The 22,022-nt window shown below is 42.9% G+C and overlaps 1 protein-coding gene across 1 annotated transcript in view; it reads right to left on the bottom strand.

Annotated features, from left to right (window-relative positions):
• The window catches only part of si:ch73-60h1.1 (calcium/calmodulin-dependent protein kinase type IV), a 107,521-nt gene that overhangs the window by 29,733 nt on the left and 55,766 nt on the right, over positions 1-22,022 (bottom strand). Inside the window, exons 4-5 of the mRNA XM_039764632.1 lie at positions 13,986-14,068; positions 6,058-6,130 (exon numbers count right to left, since the gene is read on the bottom strand). Coding sequence (XP_039620566.1) covers positions 6,058-6,130; positions 13,986-14,068 — 156 coding nt within the window. The remainder of the gene's footprint in view (positions 1-6,057; positions 6,131-13,985; positions 14,069-22,022) is intronic.

The following is a 22,022-nucleotide window of genomic DNA, read 5'->3' as shown; positions in this document are numbered from 1 at the left end:
TTAACCGAAGTGGGTAAGGGGTGAGGTTGAAATAACGAGAAGGTAGTGGGTTTAACCTGGCAGGGTGCCCACCCGTGAGGGGTTAGGACTAATGGTGTGAGTGACTTCATCTTGCCAGCACTGAGTGGATGTGAGCAGCCAGTCCAGACCAAAGGTAGCGTGAATCACAGGCAAGCCAATGGAAAAGTTCAAGCAGCACCTGTCTAGAAGAGACGTGTTAGTGAGCAGTCAACATGGGTTCAGACTCGCAACTCGCTGACATGCTGGAGATCCATCAGGAAGCAGCAAAAACAGACGGTCAGAGAGATGCAGGCGAGATTACTTCTCTGGATGGATTTTCAGAAGACTTTTGATAAGAGAGGCTGGTCGTCAAACTAAAAGAGGTTTGCAAGGCCTGATTAAGACCCCCACAGGCCCCTGAGTGACAATGCAGAGGGTGGACAGAGAGTCATCTAATGTTGCGTGGAATTTCACTCTGTGATTTCAGCACAACATTTGGTTGCTTCATTCTTCCTGGGGAAGGGGGGAAGGGGGGTTGGAATGGTGCGGGGGTGACCCCCTTGGGCAGTTTGATGAATCTCTGTCATTTCATTGGTGAAAAGGCCTCTTACTGTCACGGGACCCCAGTAGACCCTGATGGTAGATCTGTAGGCAGGTAGTAAATCGGCTCAAACACAGGAAGCAAAGGGTGATGGTGAGGGGAACTTTACCAGAATAAGGTGATGCTAACAGTAGTGTCCAGCAGGGGTCAGTAAGAGGCTCATATCTTAAATCATTCTTGAGGCAGATTGAAGACTTAAGTGCCAGCTTAAGTGAAAAAATTAAGGAAAACGTACTCGGTAATTGCAACACAAACACCGACTTAATCAGTTTTAATGTGAAAAGATGCCGATGAAAGAAGAGAAGAAGCGGGCCACTAGTGTGGAGATAAGAAGAGCTGCTCAGGAAGGAGCTGGCTGCTGCTGAGATTCTACAATAAAATATAATAAAAATAAAAAGAGGAATAACCTTGGAGGTCAATCTTCACCCCGAAAGTAGATAGTAGACGTCATGTAGTATATGTGTACCAAATTTCAGGTCAATCGGTCAAACGGTTTGCGAGCTACAGGTGATTTAAAATCCTGGACAGACAAACGGTGTATTATTTAAGAAGACCAGTTGTACCCCATGGCTGTGCCCACATAGTAATGAAAAATGGACAAACTTTAAAAATCAATAGACGCTGGCACTGTATCTGATTGTGTTCAGCTCTGATGGGAGAGCGTCCCCAGCGTTGGGTGAAGACCACATGGCCGTGATATTCTGCCAATCAGCAGCTACCCTCTAAAACACACGTAGCTCTGATCTGTCTCTCAAAAACATCAAACGTTACTCCTCAACAATCTGTAGATGATAACGTCTGTTAAACAAACAGGTATCGCTAGCTTAGTGGAGGCGAGGTGCACTCCAACATGTGGCGAGAGGTAGACCAACTCGAAAAGAGGCTGGCGAGTGATTGATTAAGGCCCGCCCCCTTCTCTCGGCCCACAGCCACTCTCTTGGATTTGCAGAAATACATCGGTACCGCAAGCGAACACTGGTACTTAGCACAATGATTGAAAACAACCCAATCTAAATCCGTTAAGTAGTTCTCTCGCGAAAAGCGGACAGACATACAGACAGACCACGAAATTTTTAAAACCGTTTCTTAGCGAGCATCTATGTGCCAAGGGTAACCTACATTCCAAATTTCAAGTCCCAAGTCCTCATGGTTCGGGAGATTTTGTGATGAATGAGTCACTGGGATTTGGCTTTTATAGCTACAGTGGAACCTCGGTTTGCGAGCATAATTCGTTCTGGAAACATACTCGCAGTCCAAAGCACTCGTATATCAAAGTGAATTTCCCCATAAGAAATAATGGAAACTCAGATGATTCGTTCCACAACCCAAAACTATTCATATAAAAATGATTAATACAAAATATAAAGTAAAAATACATAAAACAAATTAACCTGCACTTTACCTTTAAAAAGAATCATGGCTGGTGTGAGTGAGCTTCTAAACTCTTGTGGGATTCCACCCAACGGGACGACACGCAGAAGAGCGTCCCAAAGCAATCGCAGTCTCCCAGCGCTGTAGCAGTTCGGCGTATAAGCGAATCCAAAAAGATCGCGGACATGCTATAAGCGCCTGCCATCGATGGGTGATGCAAGGAACATTATAAAGATACCGCTACAATAAATAACCTCGCTGTTGCTGTTTCAAGCTGAATAAAGCTGTTGTTGTTAAAGTACTGAGACTCAGTTTCGTGTTTTGGGGCGCAAGACAGGGATTCGCACTTCACAGCACACACACACAGTCACAATGTTGTAGTAAACAGTATACGCTCGTACGGATGTTGACTATATGAGTGAGGCACGCAGACTCAGACAGAGAATAGGAGACGATTGCCCTCAAGAGAAGAGAGAGAGAGAGAGAGACACATGCGAGCGAGCAAGAGAGAGAGAGAGAGATAAGGAGAGAGAGAGAGATAAGGGGAGAGAGAGAGAGAGACGCGTGCGAGCGAGCAGAGAGAGAGAGAGAGAGAGAGAGATAAGGAGAGAGAGAGAGAGAGACGCGGCGAGCGAGCAAGAGAGAGAGAGAGAGAGAGAGAGACGCGTGCGAGCGAGCAAGAGAGAGAGAGAGAGAGAGATAAGGAGAAAGAGACGCGCGTGAGAGAGCGAAGAACCATCAGCTCAGTTGTGATCACATGACACTCAGCAGATAAAGTGTATCCATACTACTCGTATTGCAAGACATCGCTCGCTTATCAAGTGAAAATTTATTAAAAAGTTTAGCTCGTCTTGCAAAACACTCGTAAACCAAGTTACTCGCAAACCGAGGTTCCACTGTATATATACTAACCATCCTTGCGTATTAGTGAAATACGATAGTGAGGAGGGCCCGGCCCAGCACTCTACTCCTGATGTCACTCTGCCCCCTCACCTTGGCCCGCAGCCTCAGTCTCGGATTAGTGCTAATATATCTCTCCTGCAAGCAAACTCTGATTTTTAGTGCAATAAGAGAAATCGCAAAATCAACTGGAATATTCAAGCAAATTATAGAAAAAAAAAAAGATCTAAATCCGTTAAGTAGTTCTCTCGTTCGCTAACTAAGCAGACTTACGGTTGCACCCAGAGTCAGACGTGTGAATGAGGAGGGCCTCGCAGCCTGATGAGTCTATCTCAGATTTGTGCTAATAAATCTGTACCACAAGCGAACTCTAACACTTAGCACGATGAGAAAGTCACAAAATCAATGGAATGTTCAAGTAAATTATAAAAAAAAAACGATCTAAATCTGTTAAGTAAGTGGACAGACATACAAACGGGTCTAAAAACTATAAGAAATTTCACGCTTGGACCACAAAATTTTTAAAACCATTTCTTAGCGAGCACCTAAGAGCCAAAGGTAACCTACATTCCAAATTTCAAGTCTCAAGTCCGCACGGTTCGGGAGATTTTGTGATGAGTGAGTCAGTGGAATTTGGCTTATACAGTATATATAGAGATTGTCTCAGAGTATGTTGATCATGTACACTATTTGGCCAAATGTTTGTGGACACCTCTCCAAATGAGAGCATTCTGGTGTTTCACCGTTAAGAGGTGCATCAGACCAAGCTCATAGCCATGAATGTGTCCACTGGCGGTAGAAGGGGTCGTTGTGACTTTAAACATGGCACTGTCACAGTATGCCACCTTTGCTACAACGATATTTCTGCTCTGTGAGATCTTCCCCAGTCGTCTGTTAATGTGAAGTGGAAGCTTTGAGAAGCAACAGCAGCTCAGCCATGAAGTGGTAGAGCACACAAACTCGCAGAGCGGGGTTGCCGAGTGATGACTTCTGTTAAAATGGCCAATCCACCATGGCATCACCCACCAAAGACTTCCAAAATGTCTCTGGAGGCAACACCAACCCAAGATCTGTGCATCGGGAGCTTCATGAGATGGGTCTCCATATCTGAGCCTGAGAGTACGATATGCAATGCCAAGTGTCGTAAAGGCTGCCATTGGACTCTGAACCAGTGAAGATGGTATCTCTGGAGTGAGTGTGGATTGTTGCAGGTGTTTTATCTGGATTCCCAGGTTTATGGGCTTTGCTGTTTTTATTGGATTTTAATAATAATAATGATAATAATTCATTACAATTATATGCTGTTGTCTCTCACTACTCAAAGGGCTTTACGTAGTGAGTGTTAAGCAGCATCCACCTGGCAGCCATTTTTGTGTCAGTACGCTCACCACACGTTAGATGTTAGGTGGTGAAGGAGATCACCAATTAGAGACAGGGATGATTAGATGGACAGAATGACCAGACCATGGTGGGCAATTTAGCCAGAACATTGGGATACACCTTATTCTTTACGAAGGATGCCCAGGGTTCTTTTATGACCACAGAGAGTCAGGACTCTCAGTTTTACATCTCATCTGAAGGATGGCACCATCTTTACAGAACATTGTCCCCGTTTACTACTGGTGGCATTGGGATCCATGTTCAGACCACAGCACCCCCCTGTTGGCCTCACCAGTAGCAACCCCAGTTCTCCCAGATGGTCTCCCATCCAAGTAGTGGCCTGGCCTGAACGTGCGTAGCTTCAGGTGGGCGACCTCTTCTGAAGTGCAGGTCGTATGGCTGCTGGAATTTTGATACTGGATTGTGGACTACATTTTGTAATCTTTGTAGTTTACCTTTCTGGCAGCCATTTTTGACTTCTTTTCCTCTTATTTTTGGTTTTGGGATTCTATGAAATAAATCTCTGAATTACTAAACAAGAGCAGTGAGTGGTGGTCCACTTTTTATGGGTTTAAGGTGAATCTGGTGCCGAGACCCTCGTCAGTTCAGCAGAATCGTGGTGAGGACTTGCTCAATGTTGTTGTCTGAAGGACACGGGTGTGCCACTCCTATTTGTGCTTAACACTTGTCTGACCATTTTCATAAACACTCCACTGTGGTTAAAAACCATCTCCATATTGCGTAGAAAGCCATCCATGGATTTCAGACCCTGGTACACCTTCAGTCCATAAACAGCACATACTGGAATACAGAGTCGGGCACTCCATCAGGTGACATAGGTGGCCGTCACTTGAAGTGTGCCTTTTATGATAGTTAAGCCTCCCTCGCAATGAATGATGGACTCTGAGGGGCGCCATCTTGGTAACTCAAGGGGCACATGCTCCAGACACCAAGGGGTACCCCTCCCCTGGCCTTTGAAATCTAATTATACTGAATGTGCCATTTATGCTATTAAAGAGGTGGGCGTTCCGGACATTTAAGGCTCCCCATCTCCAGAGTGTGATATGGACAACAAGGGGCACCCTTTTGATAACTCAAGGGGCACATGGTCTAGACACCAAGCAGGACCCCCAATCCAGTCCTTGAAGTCTACTAAGGTTTACTGTGCACATGGAAACCTAGGGGTGCAATTAACGTTATTACAGAGGCATATGCTCTGGACCTATAAGGACAACGAGGGGTTCCATTTTGTTAACTTCAGGTATGCACTGACACTCGTCCTCATCCTCAAAGTCTAATAATACTGGGAGAGGTTTTTGGACCCTCAGGAGAATCGTTTATGAAACTCAAGGGGCGTACGCTCTGGACCTTTTAGTAACACTCAGCATGCCAGTGCTATGGACACTGAGGGGTGACGTTTTGGTAACTTCAGGGGCGTCATGTGAACTTCAACTGGCACTTCCAAAGATCTCAAAAAGACTTCAGTGCTCAGCCAACACTAACATGGACCACCTGATTATCTGGCTTATTTCACACACTGTGAAAGGTGCTATATAATACCTGATGACAAAACTATTCGCAACGAGAGGCACTACACAACACAGATACTTCCAGATTTAGACTTATTAAACCAAACGCCTTTTATTGCATCTAATATTATTGAAGGAGATGGGACACTTGGTGAAAGGCAATAAACACAGTAACGGATCGATGGTCACCTGCTACCAGTCTGCCCGCCGTTTAACTCCACCAGTCTGAGCTTTGGCAGAACAGAGGAATATTCAAGAACAAGAACAAGAACTTACTGCCACTGCCTCCAGGATCTGCTTGATGACATGCGCGGCGTCCCTCTCGCTGTAGTAGCCTCTCTCGACGATCCTAAAGAGGGACACACATTTATTTATTTAATTAATAATTTATAAAGCGCCCACCTCAGACAACAGTCATGGAGTGCCATACAAGTTACATAAAGACATAATTAAAAAAACCACCACCAAAACCAAACAACAAGCACCAAATAATAATTATAACAATAAATTTGAATTACATAGCGCCTTTCGCATGCTCAAGGTGCTTAACAGACATACGACTCCACTTGAATCACTCCACCAAATGAAAATACTTGGATGAGTAAATGTCCTACATCTCCCAGCAGCCCCTGCGTCACAATACTATTGAACAGCTTAGGAGGATGCAGGGGCTGGCTGGGGTAGAAGATTGAGCAGGTGGACCCTTTAAAAAGGAGCTTAAAAGTCGCCGAGGGGGATTGCGATCATTCATCGGTTTGTTAATATGTCTTATTATGCAACTGGATTACGACTTGACCACCTTGGATGACAGTTTCTGGCTGGACGTATTGTAAGTATAATGCACTGGTGAGGCCTCATCTTGAGTACTGTGTGCAGTTTTGGTCTCCAGGCTACAAAAAGGACATAGCAGCACTAGAAAAGGTCCAGAGAAGAGCGACTAGGCTGATTCCAGGTCTACATGGGTTGAATTATGAGGAAAGATTAAAAGAGCTGAGCCTTTACAGTTTAAGCAAAAGAAGATTAAGAGGTGACATGAAGGGAATTAGTACAGTGGATCGAGACTTGTATTTTAAAATGAGTTCATGAAGAACATGGGGACACAGTTGGAAACTTGTTAAGGGTAAATTTCGCACAAACATTAGGAAGTTTTTCTTTACACAAAGAACGATAGACACTTGGAATAAGCGACCAAGTAGTGTGGTAGACAGTAAGACGTTAGGGACTTTCAAAACTCGACTTGATGTTTTCTTGGAGGAAACGAGTGGATAGGACTGGCGAGCTCTGTTGGGCTGAATGGCCTGTTCTCGTCTAGATTGTTCTAATGTTCTAAAGTGCTGACCTGCCCGTGCTTTGTCCGTGGAGCTCTCCCCATTACCTTAGATCCTCAAACCTCATCAGGAACCTGGTAGAACAAAACTTTACATAGCTTTCAGAAGGCTGTTCATGGCATTTTTCATTCATACATCCATTATCACCTGCATCTGCTATACTGGGCTGTGTGGAGGCTGGCCCGGACACAGACAGGTGGACAACGATGGTTCAAACACCAACACACGTTTATTGTACATATTTACAAATTAAGTGACACACAACCCCAAGCTTCACCAAAGTCCAGGCCTCTACCAAAATGATGCCTGTTCAGGCCGCCTCCTTTCCTCTCCTCCCGAGCTCCGTCCTTCTCCGCTCCCGACTCAAGCCCACGAATGGAGGGAGGTAGCCCCTTTTATAATCACCCGGATGTGCTCCAGGTGCCTCCAGATTAACCTCCGCCGGCACTCCCCAGTGTGGTGGAAGTACTCCGGATGTCCCTGGTCATCTTCCCCCCAGCACTTCCGGGTATGGCTCTCCAGGGATCCGGGTGCACCCCCTGGCGGTGACCACGGGCCCCTATAGGGTTGAGCTTCCAAGTTCAGTTCCTGTGGTCCCCAAAGCCACGAGGGCAGTCGCCCCCTCGTGGTCTGGCATCGCCAGCCACTTGCCACAACCGTTTTAGACCTTGTTGTTAGTGTTTCTTGTTTGCCGATAGTGTCGCCGTCGGGGAGCTGGGGAGGGTCTCTGCATATGCGTTTTTGGTTATATTATGGGTTCTTTTTTTCATTATTATTTATCAGTGTGTGCATGCCGGGTCAAGGCTGGGTGTGTTCCTGTAGCCCTCACAATAAAATGAACAGAAGACCGTCTTTGGACGAGGTGAATCTTAGCGTCTCCTCTGTCACTACAGATTTTTGGACTACGATACATTTTAAATGCTCTCTCAGAAACCTCCGCACGCAAAGCAGGAGGAAGACTGACCCATAACCTCGACACAACCGACGGAAAAGTTTGATCACCGCGTGCCTTCAGTCTTGTATGTGGAACAACTAAAGGATCTCGGTAAGATAATGAACTTAGAGCTCGATAAGAAGAATGGCGATACACAAGATCAGCCATATACTGTGGGGCTCAAACTGCGCAGCGCTCTACAAGTGAACATCAGAATTTTAAAATGAATTTGCTAGTCCACTGGATGCCAGTGTAAAGATCTCAAAGTGGAGTAATAGGAGAGCATTTATTAGGCCACGTTAACAACCTGGCAGCAGCGTTTTGCGCTGTTTGCAAACAAGTCAGAGACGTTCCACTTAAACAAATAAGTAGAGAATTACAATAATCTAAACGTTTTGAGATAAACGCATGAATCCAGCATCTCCATTTCTGCACTGGACCTCAAATTAGAAAGGTTTGTTAATTGTAAAGTAAGAAATAGAACTGATGTTAGCATCCAAACCCAATTGCTGAGCAATGAAGACAAACCTGATGAAAAGCAGGAACGGCCATTAACTCGAGTCTAATCAGGTGGAGCGAAAAATCAAAGCCTTTGACTTCTCCGAGTTTAATTGTCGGCAGTTAGCAGCCAACCACATGGCTTTAGGACCATTAGGAGGCGTAGGTGACACACCCAAGGGGTGCCATTTACGAAAGATAAGCCACACCCACACAATGTTATGGACTCCAAGGAGCAACTGACTCCGTGTCTTCCGGTCCCTGGGCCATGAAGGCACGGCCATTGTCATCAGATGACGTCATCTCTTCTTGACCGAGCAGACGACAGGACGGAGCTCCATCAATGTTTGAGCAACTTAAATGCAAAGAGCCCAGAGGAGGCTGTGCTTTCTTTTTGTTTTTGTCATTTGTTCAATACCTGAAGTATTGGGGATGACCGGGTTGGCGCCTCAGCGTTTACCTCTTGTTTCATCCTGGCACCCCCTTGGTCCACCACACCTGTTTGATGATTTCACTTGTAAATGTTGCGCTTTTATGTGTCAACGTATGTTCTCCCGTGTCCCTAGTATTTTGTGGGTAGCACCTTAGAAGGCGGGGCCACCCTGACATCACCACCCCTCTGGATATTTAGGGCCGCGCTGAGAGAGCTCAAGTGTGGCACATTGGTGTTGTGAAGGAGTAAACGTGAGTATCGCGTTTCTTTACATTTATAAAGCTCTTTTCTTAGTGAGTGGGGAGCCACATCAGCCACCACCAATGTGCAGCACCTACCTGGATGATGTGATGGTAGCCATTTATGCGCCAGTACGCTCACCACACATGAGGTGTTAGGTGGTGAAGTGGCAAGGGAGATAGCCAATTAGAGACAAAGAATGATTAGGTGGCCAGAATGAATGACATTATGTTAGACAATTTAGTCAGGACATCAGGATACACCCTACTTTTACGAAGGATGGGAGTCGTCTTGGTGGAGGCGAGTCACTTTTTTTTGTGGGCCACCCTGTCATTGTTTACACATGTCTTAAACAACTATTATCATATTCTGATAATTTCTGTATAATCTATATCTATTTTCTGTTTATTATATTACATACAGTATCTTACAGACAGACCTCAGTATGTGCGTCGTGGGAACTGCAGGTCTGACATTGTGGTCAGCAGCACAGGAGCGCCGCAAGGGACTGTACTTTCTCCGGTCCTGCTCAGCCAACATACATCGGACTAGGGAATCCATTCCCAGATGGGTTTATCCATTCCCGGGAATTTGGGAATCCTGCATGTCATTCCCGGGAATCCCAGGCTCCCGGGGATGACACAGTGAATGGGCATCTCACATGTAAACGGTTTTAGAATGACCAACACTTATTTTTAATAAAACTACTGCAATATGTTGACACCAATTAAAGACTAACCTTATCTACAAGCAGTTCATGCTGTCATATAAGTACATGTATCTAGTTCAGGGGTGCCCACACATTTTTCGGCTTGCGAGCTACTTTTAAAATGACCAGTTTGAAATGATCAATCTACATTAAAAATGCTATATATATATATATATTCTTGATAAATTTCAGTCAGGTTTTAGAACAAATCACAGCACAGAAACTGCACTCGTTAAAGTAGTAAATGATCTGCGGGTGAATGCAGACAGAGGCCATTTATCTGTTCTCATCCTCTTAGATCTGAGTGCTGCATTTGACACCATTGATCATAATATTCTTAGAAATCGCCTTAGTCAATGGGTGGGCCTCTCTGGCAGGGTCTTAAATTGGTTTGAATCCTACCTGACAGGGAGAAAATATTTTGTTAGTTGTGGGAATTGCAACTCGAAGACACATGATATCCAATATGGTGTTCCACAAGGCTCTATCCTGGGTCCGCTGCTCTTCTCAATCTATATGCTTCCGTTAGGTCAGATTATCTCAGGGCACAACGTGAGCTACCACAGCTATGCTGATGACACACAGCTGTACTTATCAATAGCACCTGATGACCCCGATTCTATTGATTCACTAACACAATGTCTGACTTGTATCTCAGAATGGATGAATAGTAATTTTCTCAAGTTAAATAAAGAGAAAACTGAAATTTTAGTGATCAGCAATAATGGATACAATGAGGCTATTAGAAATAAACTGGATACACTAGGATTAAAAGTCAAGACGGAGGTAAAAAGCTTAGGGGTGATTGTTGACTGTAATCTGAATTTTAAATCACATATTAATCAGATCATTAGGACAGCATTTTTCACTTAAGAAACATAAGTAAAGTTAGACCTCTTATATCACTGAAAGATGCTGAGAAATTAGTTCACGCGTTTGTTTTCAGTCGACTAGATTACTGTAACGCACTCCTCTCAGGACTACCCAAAAAAGATATAAATCGTTTGCAACGAGTGCAGAATGCAGCTGCTAGAATCCTAACTAGGAAAAGAAAATCAGAACACATCACCCCAGTCTTAGAGTCACTACACTGGTCACCTGCGTCATTCAGGATTGACTTTAAAATTCTGCTTATGGTTTATAAAGCCTTAAATAATCTGCGCCATCTTATATATCGGAATGTCTGACACCTTATATTCCAAATCGTAACCTCAGATCTTCAAATGAGTGTCTACTTAGAATTCCAGGAACAAAACTTAAAAGAAGTGGTGAGGCAGGCGGCCTTCTGCTGCTATGCACCTAAAATCTGGAATAGCCTGCCAATAGGAATTCTCCAGGCTAATACAGTAGAGCAGTTTAAAACACTGCTGAAAACACATTACTTTAACATGGCCTTTTTATAACTTCATTTTAATCGTAATTTAACTTAATCCTGATACTCTGTATGTTCAATTCATCATAACAACTATTCATGGTGGCTCTAAAATCGGTACTGACCCCTACTTTCTTTTCTGTTTCTTTTCCGGTTTCTTTGTGGTGGTGGCCTGCGCCACCTCCACCTACTCAAAGCTTCATGATGCTCCAACAATGATGGACGGATTAAAAGGAAGAAGTCTACGTGACCATCATCATCATCAAGCCCTTCCGTGAGAACCCTAAATCCAAAGAGGACTGTTTCATTTATGTCAGGTAGAATGCCCAGAGGGGACTGGTCAGGGGGTCTCGTGGTCTGGAATCCCTACAGATTTTATTTTTTTCTCCAGCCGTCTGGAGTTTTTTGTTTTTTCTGTCCCCCCTGGCCATTGAACCTTACTCTTATTCGATGTTAATGTTGATTTATTTTTATAATTATGTCTTTCATTTTTCTATTCTTTAATATGTAAAGCACTTTGAGCTACTGTTTGTATGAAAATGTGCTATATAAATAAATGTTGTTGTTGTTGTTGTTTTATATATATATATATATATATATATATATATATATATATCGCTTAGTTTCACCGTCAAATAATGCAAAGTGCATGCGACACGTGTTTTGCCCTTTACATTGCGTCACAGCATGTGGTTCGTTTATTTGGCAACATGTAGATCGGGGTAATTACATTCATGGCATTCGTAGTCTGAATCACAATCTGATTGTATGGGTGCATGTGGGACGACCAGTGTGTTAGAAGGAAAGAGATCTCAGACTGGCCGCCCTGTATGTCAATCAAGTGGCAAATGCCATAGGGAGGATATATGATAGACTAATGTTACTGATACTGATGCATTTGTTCTAAACAACGTCCGCACTTGCCGTTGCTCTGAAACCCCGCCATTTCAGCTTTTACTGATGCATCCAGTTTCTTGTCATCATTCTGTGATGGCAAGTTTCTTGGCACAGATAATTCGCATGCAACAGACTGTCGAATTGCAATTTCAAGTTACAGTTCAAAGCTGTTGTCTGACAGACGTCAATGAAGTCTGCCCTGTCCCGGCATTAGTGAGCTGCTGAGTGCAGACTCCTCCCAGTCCACTATATTCAGTCTTAGTCGAAGCCGGGAGACTGACGACTGCTGCTGGTTGACTGAATCAATCTGCAAAACAGTACACCGTGGGCCAAAAAACCGTGCCACTTAATTGTTTTCAACTATAATTCTGTTATTTCTTGATCGATTTTTACACTTTTACACGCTATATATGCAAGCTTGGCCGTTCCTGGTTTCCCGGGAATTAGAGCAGTTTTATTCCCTGGGATTTCCTACATCGGACTTCCAATACAAGTCAGAGTCCTGCTAAGTGCAAAGGTTCGCTGACAACACTGCTATGGTGGGCTGCATCAGGAGTGGGTAGGAGGAGGAGTATAGGAACCTAATCAAGGACTTTGTTAAATGGTGTGACTCAAACCACCTACAACTGAACACCAGCAAAACCAAGGAACTGGTGATGGATTTTAGGAGGCCCAGGCCCCTTATGGACCCCGTGATCATCAGAGATAACTGTGCAGACCTATAAATACCTGGGAGTGCAGCTGGATGATAAACTGGACTGGACTCCCAATACTGATGGTCTGTACAAGAGAGGACAGAGCCGACTATACTTCATTAGAAGGCTGGCGTCTTTCAACATCTGCAATAAGATGCTGCAGATGTTCTATCAGACAGTTGTGGCGAGCGCCCTCTTCTACGCGGTGGTGTGCTGGGGAGGCAGCATAAAGAAGAGGGATAAACTGGTGAGGAAGGCAGGCTCTATTGTAGGCACGGAGCTGCACAGTTTGACATCTGTGGCAGAGCGACGGGCACTGAGCAGACTCCTGTCAATCATGGAGAGTCCACTAAATCCACTGAACAGGATCATCTCCAGACAGAGGAGCAGCTTCAGCGACAGAAAGACTGCTGTCACCATCCTGCTCCACTGACAGACTGAGGAGACCCCACACTATGCGACTCTTCAATTCCACCCGGGAGGGTAAACGTTAACATTATACAAAGTTATTGTCTGTTATACCTGCATTGTTATCACTCTTTAATTTAATATTGTTCTTTATTAGTATGCTGCTGCTGGAATATGGGAATTTCCCCTTGGGATTAATAAAGTATCTATCTATCTATCTATCTATCTATCTATCTATCTATCTATCTATCTATCTATCTATCTATCTATCTATCTATCTATCTATCTATCTATCTATCTATCTATCTATCTATCTAATCGACTATATTTATGTATCTAGATTGCAAATACCATACATTGCATCAATGTTCATATTGCTTACTACACGTCAATATTGCTGGTACTTCTTTGTCTTGTTTGTGTTTTAATTTTAAATTTAAATCTTAAATTTTAATTTTAATTTAATTCTAATTTTAATTTAATTTAAATGTTTTTATTTGCACTTCATGTTGTTACACTGTGGACCCTGAGCTTCGTAATTTCATCTATCTGTATGCTTGTATATGGTTGAGATGACAATAAAGTTCACTTTGACTTTGTACCAGGCATACAATGCACCAAGAGAATGTAGGGTCCCAATCCCTGGAACCTCCATCCCTCCTCCATCTCAAAGCCTCTTTTTCACTTTACCTGTCAAAAAGCTCTCCGCCTGTCACAAGCTCCAAGACCAGCGTGATCTCCAAAGGGGTCTCAAAGATTTCCTTCAGTTGAATCTGCAAAAGAAGGGAACGAGTCAGACCTCCGTTTACATTCTGTTTCACCTCCACCCTTCACAACTGCTCTGCTCTGTGTTTCCATTTTGGAATACCTACAGTATATAGCGCCTTTCGTCGTGAGCAGTATGTGGATGTTTTGAAATCGCGTTCTTGACTTTTTGTTTTAATTTTCCTTGTTAATATTACAGGAGTACTTCACCCAAAATGACCATTTCCTTTATCTGTTACTTACTCTCTGCTGTTGTGATGTCAGAAGACCATTTTTCATGTCATGCTACAGTCATATGCAAAAGTTTGTGAACCCCTCTCAGCCTGCATAATAATTGACTCTCCTTTCAAAAATAAAGATAACAGTGGTATGTCTGTCATTTCCTAGGACTACTGCGGTGTTTTCCGAACAAAGATTTTTAGTGACGCAGTATTTAGTTGCATGAAATTAAATCAAATGTGAAAAACTGGCTGTGCACAAATGTGGCTCCCCTTGTCATTGTGCTGATTTGAATGCCTGTCACTGCTCAATGCTGATTACTTGGTATGATGAGCTCATCAAGCCTTGAACTTCATAGACAGGAGTGTCCAGTCATGAGTGGTCAAAGGTATTTAAGGTGGTCAATTACAAGTTGTGATTCCTTCCCTTTGACTCTCCTCTGAAGAGTGACAGACAGCATGAGATCCTCAAAGCAACTCTCAGAAGATCTGAAAACAAAGATTGTTGAGTCTCCTGGTTTAGGGGAAGGCTACAAAAAGCCATCTCAGAGGTTTAAACTGTCAGTTTCAAGTGTAAGGAATGGAATCAGGAAATGGAAGGCCACAGGCACAGTTGCTGTTAAACCAACTCAGGTCTGACAGGCTAAGAAAAATACAGGAGTGACATATGAGCAGGATTGTGAGAATGGTGACAGACAACCACAGATCACCTCCAAAGACCTGCAAGAACATCTCACTGCCGATGGTGTATCTGTACATCGTTCTAAAATTCAGAACATCTGTATGGCAGGGTGATGAGAAAGAAGCCCTTTCTGCACTCACACCACAAACAGAGTCGCTTGTTGTATCAAATGCTCATTTAGACAAGTCAGAGTCATTTGGGAACAAAGTGCTTTGGACTGATGAGACAAACATTGAATTCTTTGGTCAGAGCAAAAAGCGCTTTGCATGGCGGAAGAAGAACACCGCATTCCAAGAAAAACACCTGCTACCTCCTGTCAAATTTGGTGGAGGTCCCATCATGCTGTGCGGCTGTGTGGCCAGTTCAGGGACTGGGGCCCTTGTTAAAGTCGAGGGTCGGATGAATTCAACCCAATACCAACAAATTCTTCAGGATAATGTTCAAGCATCAGTCACAAAGTTGAAGTTACTTAAGCAGGGGTTGGATATTCCAACAAGACAATGACCCAAAACACAGTTGGAAATCTACAAAGACATTAATGCGGAGGGAGAAGTCCAATGTTCTGGAATGGCCGTCACAGTCCCCGACTTGAATATCATCGACAATCTATGGGATGATTTGAAGCAGGCTGTCCATCAAATTGAACTGAACTGGAGAGATTTGGTATGAAGAATGGTCAGAAATACCTCCATCCAGAATCCAGACACTCATCCCAGGCTATAGGAGGACAGCGTCGAGAGGCTCAAAGGAGCAAAAGGAGGCCCAAATAAATATTGATGTCATATCTCTGTTGGGTTCCCACATTTATGCATCTGTCTAATTTTGTTATGATTCATGTTGCATATTTTCTGTTAATCCAATAAACTTAATGTCACTGCTGAAATCCTACTGTGTCCATAAGGCATGTCGTATATTAAAAGGAAGTTGCTACTTTGAAAGCTCAGCCATTGAGAAACAAAAATCCAAAGAATTAAGAGGGGTTCTCAAACTTTTTCATATGACTGTATTATGGAGAATGGAAACGAGAAACATGACAACAAAGTCATTATTGAGCTATGACTTTAGAACACTGGTTGGTTCTAGAATGTCTCGGTGGTCTTGAGATGTTATTGTTCCCTGCATATACTCTTAGCATCCCATGTTGGACAGAGCAAAGCAGCCCCAAAACGTCACCAGGCCTCCTCCATGTTTCACAGTAGGCCTGGTCTTCATTTCTTTGAAAGCTTCATTTATGCATCTATGGATAAAGAACTGAGGTGGCTTGTCAAAAAGCTCCAGTGTCGTCTCATATGTCCAAAGGCTATTCTCCCAGAAGCACTGGGGCTTCTTTAGCAAATTCCATTTCTTTCAATAGTGGAGTCCCTTCCTGGGTCTTCTTCCATTGAGTCCACTGTCACTCCAAAAGCGCCGGATGGTGCGATCAGACCTTGATGGACCTCGACCTTGGAGTTCAGCTTGGGGTCTCTTTGGCTTTTCAACAACAAGATTTATTTCCAAAGCACGTTTTCATACAAATGATGTAACTCTTGCAGGGCTTTACAAAATAAAGAAAGAAAAGTTTATAAAAAAAATAAAAATAAGATTCACCAATACTATGGTTACCAGATGTCCCTGATATACGGGACATGTCCCATATTTGATCATTTTGTCCCAGACGTCCCATATTTAGTTCATTTTCTAATTTCGTAATAAAAATATATTTTTACTACCTTCTTACGGTACTTAGAACATTAGAACACTCGAGACGAGAACAGGCCATTCAGCCCAACAAAGCTCGTCAGTCCTCTCCACTTATTTCTTCCAAAAAAACATCAAGTCAAGTTTTGAAAGTCCCTAAATTCTGACTGTCTACCTCCCTACTTGGTCATTTATTCCAAGTGTCTCTCGTTTTCATTGTGTAAAGAAACGCTTCCTAATGTTTGTGTGAAATTTACCCTTCACAAGTTTCCAACTGTGCCCCCGTGTTCTTGATGAACTCATTTTAAAGTCACCGTCTCGACACACTGGACTCATCCCCTTCATCATTTTAAACACTTCAGTCAGGTCTCCTCTTCATCTTCTGTAAAGGCTCAGCTCTTTTAATCTTTCCTCATAATTCATCCCCTGTAGCCCTGAATCAGCCTAGTCGCTCTTCTCTGGACCTTCTCTTGTGCTGCTATGTCCTTTTTGTAGCCTGGAGACCTAAACTGCACACAGGACTCCAGATGAGGCCTCACCAGTGTGTTATAAAGCCTGAGCAGAACCTCCTGTGACTTGTACTCCACACATCAAGGCGCTATATAACCTGACATTCTGTTAGCCTTCTTAATGGCTTCTCAACACTGTCGTGAAGTCAATAGCTTAGAGTCCTCTATGACTCCTAACTCCTTCTTATAAGGTGTACTCTTGATTTTTCGACAGCCAATTGTGTATTCAAACCTCACATTTTCACTTCCGATGTGTAATTCTTTACATTTCCTGACATTAAATTGCATCATCCAGAAATCTGCCCAAGCCTGTCTGCTGTCCAAGTCCTTCTGTGATGATATAACGAATTTCAAATTATCTGCTGATCCACCTGTCTTGGTATCATCTGCAAACTTAACCAGCTTGTTCCTTATATTCCTATCTAAATAATTTATAGATATTAAAAATAGCCGCGACCCTAGCACTGCCCCCTGCTGGTCAGCACTCTTCAAATCGGCCAATTCTGATGAGGTTCCTCACACCATGACCTTCTGCTTCCTGTGTCTGAGCCATTGTAACATTATAAGTAATTATACTTTCCTTTCTCAGGTTCTCTTGATGAGACGAGGAAACTCGTGTTTGCTGCCTGTTTGTAACTCGTTCAGTTGCTCTGGTTGGCTGAGGATGGCGACACTGTTACCATTTTGCTCTCCAGTTGCTCTGCTGTGCAGTTCTCTATCAGCATTGCAACATACAGTGACTGTCAGCAGGGGGTGTTGTTACTACTCACCACGGCCCACTTTTTTTCTAACTGCCTGTATTAAATAATAATATTTCTCTGTTGTCTGTATTAAATACATATTTTCAAATGATTTCACTTTTACAGATTTTTTTTAGCTTGTATTAAATATTTTTTAAATGATTTTACTTTTGTTTTCCTCATAACCCATTAAAATCCTTGCTTTACGTTTTTAACTTATGTCTCTACTTTTATATAATGTATTGGTGTAGGGGCATGTATAAATGTATATACAGTATATAGTAATATAGAGAGAGACTTTAAGAGTGTCCTGTATTTCTAATTTTCTAATCTGGCAACCCTAACCAATACAGTGGAACCTCGGTTCACGAATGTCTCTGAACACGTAAAAATCAGGTTACAACCAAAAAGTTCGCCAAACTTTTGCATCTTTTCACAACCACACACTCGGGTGACAAACAAGCCAGTTTCCTTTCCGGTTCGTACGCACCGATGATTTCCGCACGTGTTCAGTCTCTCCCTATACATTGTCTTGGTCAGACGTGCGTGCATGTAAGGTTAGTTTTCTTGATTGTTTATGGTTAGTTTTTGTATAAATTATGGATTTTTCAAATGTTAATTTTTTTCCCTGTGCTTAAAACCGTGTTTACAGTGAGCGGTTCATACGGCTGTAGCGTGAACTCCTTGCAATGTTAGTTTTCTCTGTTCAAGGTTTTCTCGGTGTTATTCAATGTTGTTACATTTAGTTTACTATTACGCTGTGCATTCTATGGTATTATTAACTATTTTTGTGCTTAAAAATCTTTAAAAAATATATATTTACATAGTTTGTACGGCCTATGAACGGATTAATTGTATTTACATACAACCCTATGCGGGAAATTAGTTCGGGTCACGACCAAATCGAGTTGCGACCAGAGTTTTGGAGTGAATTACGGTCAAGACCCGAGGTTCCACTGTACTAAATAACAAAGGATAAAGTTCAGTCCGATGGCTGGGAGGACAGAAAAAACAAACAAAAAAATCCAGACAGCTGGAAAAAAAACCAAAATCTGCAGGGGTTCCAAGGCCAAGAGAAACACTGGGCATTCTACCTAACGTCAATGAACTCAATCAGTCGTCATGGCCTTCAGGATTCACATGAAAGAATTAGATGATGATGGCGGTCATGTGGACCTCTGGGGTACTGGGGACTGCATGGTGCCCTGATCTGGTGGTGGTAGCACACAGAAAAACCAGAAAAGGAAGACTTGAGAATATTAGGGGTTAGTACAGAGTGCAGAGATATGATATAAATGATAGTTCAATGCACATATAGTTTGTCAAGGGTAAATTAAAATGAAGCTCTGAGAAAGCCATGTTAACATAGTGGGTTTTTAACAGTTTTTTAATGTGTTCCACCATATTATCCTGGTGAATCAGTCAACTCATTTTCCTGATTTGAGGTCCATAACAGCAGTCCTTGGTCTTTTTGCCACCCATTCTCAGTGTCCTTCTGCCCAATCTGGAGTCGGGTTCAGGGAGGTTGGCTAACAGGCCCATCGACCTGAAACTTCTTCCTAATATTTGCAGCTGTTGTCCCAGGACCATCAAACCGTTTGAAGGTGGTCTTCTACCTTTTTTCTGATCTCCTCACACAACTGTCTCCTTTGCTGTCTCTGGTCCATGTAAGGGACACACGATGACACCAAACAGCAAAGTGACGACTTGCCTCCATTTAAATGACTGAATGACTGACTGCACGATTGGAGACACGTGTGTGATACGAACTCAAGAAAACACCAAGTTTGAAAAAGCCCTCGAATCCAATGATTTATGACTTTCTCTAATTGTCGTAACAAATGTGTCCAGGCCATTTTAGAAGATCTTTGTAGAATAAGCAGCACTTGATCTCATGTCACACTTGCTTTGCTTTACTTGATGACATCTCAAAGGCATGCAGGGACACCGGGGACAATATATTTTTCATGTCATTACTTTTCAGGAGGCGTACAGAAAATGAGCTGTAAGGGGACCAACACAACTGTCCACGTCTGTGTGCTAAGATACTCCCAACTTCATGACAATGACAAGGAAACAAAAAGACAACAGAAATAATCAAAATAATTCAAATTGAAAAAAAGACAAAGAAAAGAAAATAAACATAAACCAGGGAAGGAACCCTGGCTAAAACACAATACAACACATGCATTTTAGTTACAATTTAATTAAACTAGAGGCTTCGCCCCCTGCTCGCTTCGATCGCCAACCCTCCTACCCAAACCCACCCCCTCAAGCTACGCTATGCACCAACCACTTCGTGTCTCTGACGCTCACGTTGTATCACCTCCTCTTAAATGGTGATACAATGGGAAACCTCCTCTTTGCTCGATCATCTGCTGGTGACAACGCAACATACAGTGGGATGTAAAAGTTTGGGCAACCTTGTTAATAGTCATTAGTTTCCTGTATAAATCGTTTGTTGTTACGATAAAAAATGTCAGTTAAATATATCATATAGGAGACACACACAGTGATATTTGAGAAGTGAAATGAAGTTTATTGGATTTACAGAAAGTGTGCAATAATTGTTCATACAAAATCAGGCAGGTGCATAAATTTGGGCACCACAAAAAAGAAATGAAATCAATATTTAGTAGATCCGCCTTTTGCAGAAATTCCAGCCTCTAAACGCTTCCTGTAGGTTCCAATGAGAGTCTGGATTGTGCTTGAAGGTATTTTGGACCATTCCTCTTTACAAAACATCTCGAGTTCATTCAGGTTTGATGGCTTCCGAGCATGGACAGCTCTCTGTAACTCACACCACAGATTTTCAATTCTATTCAGGTCTGTGGACTGAGATGGCCATTCCAGAACGTTCTACTTGTTCCGCTGCATGAATGCCTTAGTGGATTTTGAGCAGTGTTTCGGGTCGTTGTCTTGTTGAAAGATCCAGCCCCGGCGCAGCTTCAGCTTTGTCACTCATTCCTGGACATTGGTCTCCAGAATCTGCTGATACTGAGTGGAATCCATGCGTCCCTCAACTTTGACAAGATTCCCAGTCCCTGCACTGGCCACACAGCCCCACAGCATGATGGGACCACCACCATATTTGACTGGAGGTAGCAGGTGTTTTTCTTGGAATGCTGTGTTCTTTTTCCTCCATGCATAATGCCCCTTGTTATGCCCAAATAACTCCATTTTAGTTTCATCAGTCCACAGCACCTTATTCCAAAATGAAGCTGGCTTGTCCAAATGTGCTTGAGCAGACCTCAAGCGGCTCTGTTGGTGCTTCCTCTTCATCACTCTCGCATACAGCATCTCCTTGTGTAAAGTGCGCCGAATGGTTGAACGATGCCCAGTGACTCCATCTGCTGCAAGATGATGTTGGAGGTCTTTGGTGCTGCTCTGTGGGTTGACTCTGACTGTTCTCACCATTCGTCACTTCTGTCTATCCGAAATCTTTCTTGGTCTGCCACTTTGAGCCTTAACTTGAACTGAGCCTGTGGTCTTCCATTTCCTCAATATGTTCCTAACTGTGGAAACAGACAGCTTCAATCTCTGGGACAGCTTTCTGTATCCTTCCCCTAAACCATGATGGTGAACAATCTTTGTCTTCAGGTCATTTGAGAGTTGTTTTGTGACCCCCATGTTGCTACTCTTCAGAGAAAATGAAAGGAGGAGGGAAACTTACAATGGACCCCCTTAAATACTCGGATTCACCTGTGTATGTAGGTCAGGGGTCACTGAACTTACCAAGCCAATTGGAGTTCCAATAATTAGTTCTTAAAGTTCTGGAATCAATAAAATGACAACGGTGCCCAAATTTATGCACCTGCCTGATTTTGTTTGAACAATTATTACACACTTTCTGTAAATCCAATAAACTTCATTTCACTTCTCAAATATCACTGTGTGTGTCTCCTATATGATTAACTGACATTTTTTATCGTAACAACCAACGATTTATACAGGAAAATAATGACTATTAACAAGGTTGCCCAAACTTTTGCATCCCACTGTATAACTGCCCGTGTGTAAATATCGTCTCTATCTCTGTCTGACAATTGCATTCACACAAGTTAGAAATGATTGAACCGTGTACGCGGGGCTAGTAGCTATATTTTAGTTGTACTCGTAATTGTCCGGACTCGGCA

This window comes from Polypterus senegalus, chromosome 10 (genome assembly GCF_016835505.1).
Source record: "Polypterus senegalus isolate Bchr_013 chromosome 10, ASM1683550v1, whole genome shotgun sequence".
NCBI lineage: Eukaryota > Metazoa > Chordata > Cladistia > Polypteriformes > Polypteridae > Polypterus > Polypterus senegalus.
Note: the sequence above shows the minus strand (reverse complement) of the source record. Positions and strands in the feature narration are given on the sequence as shown.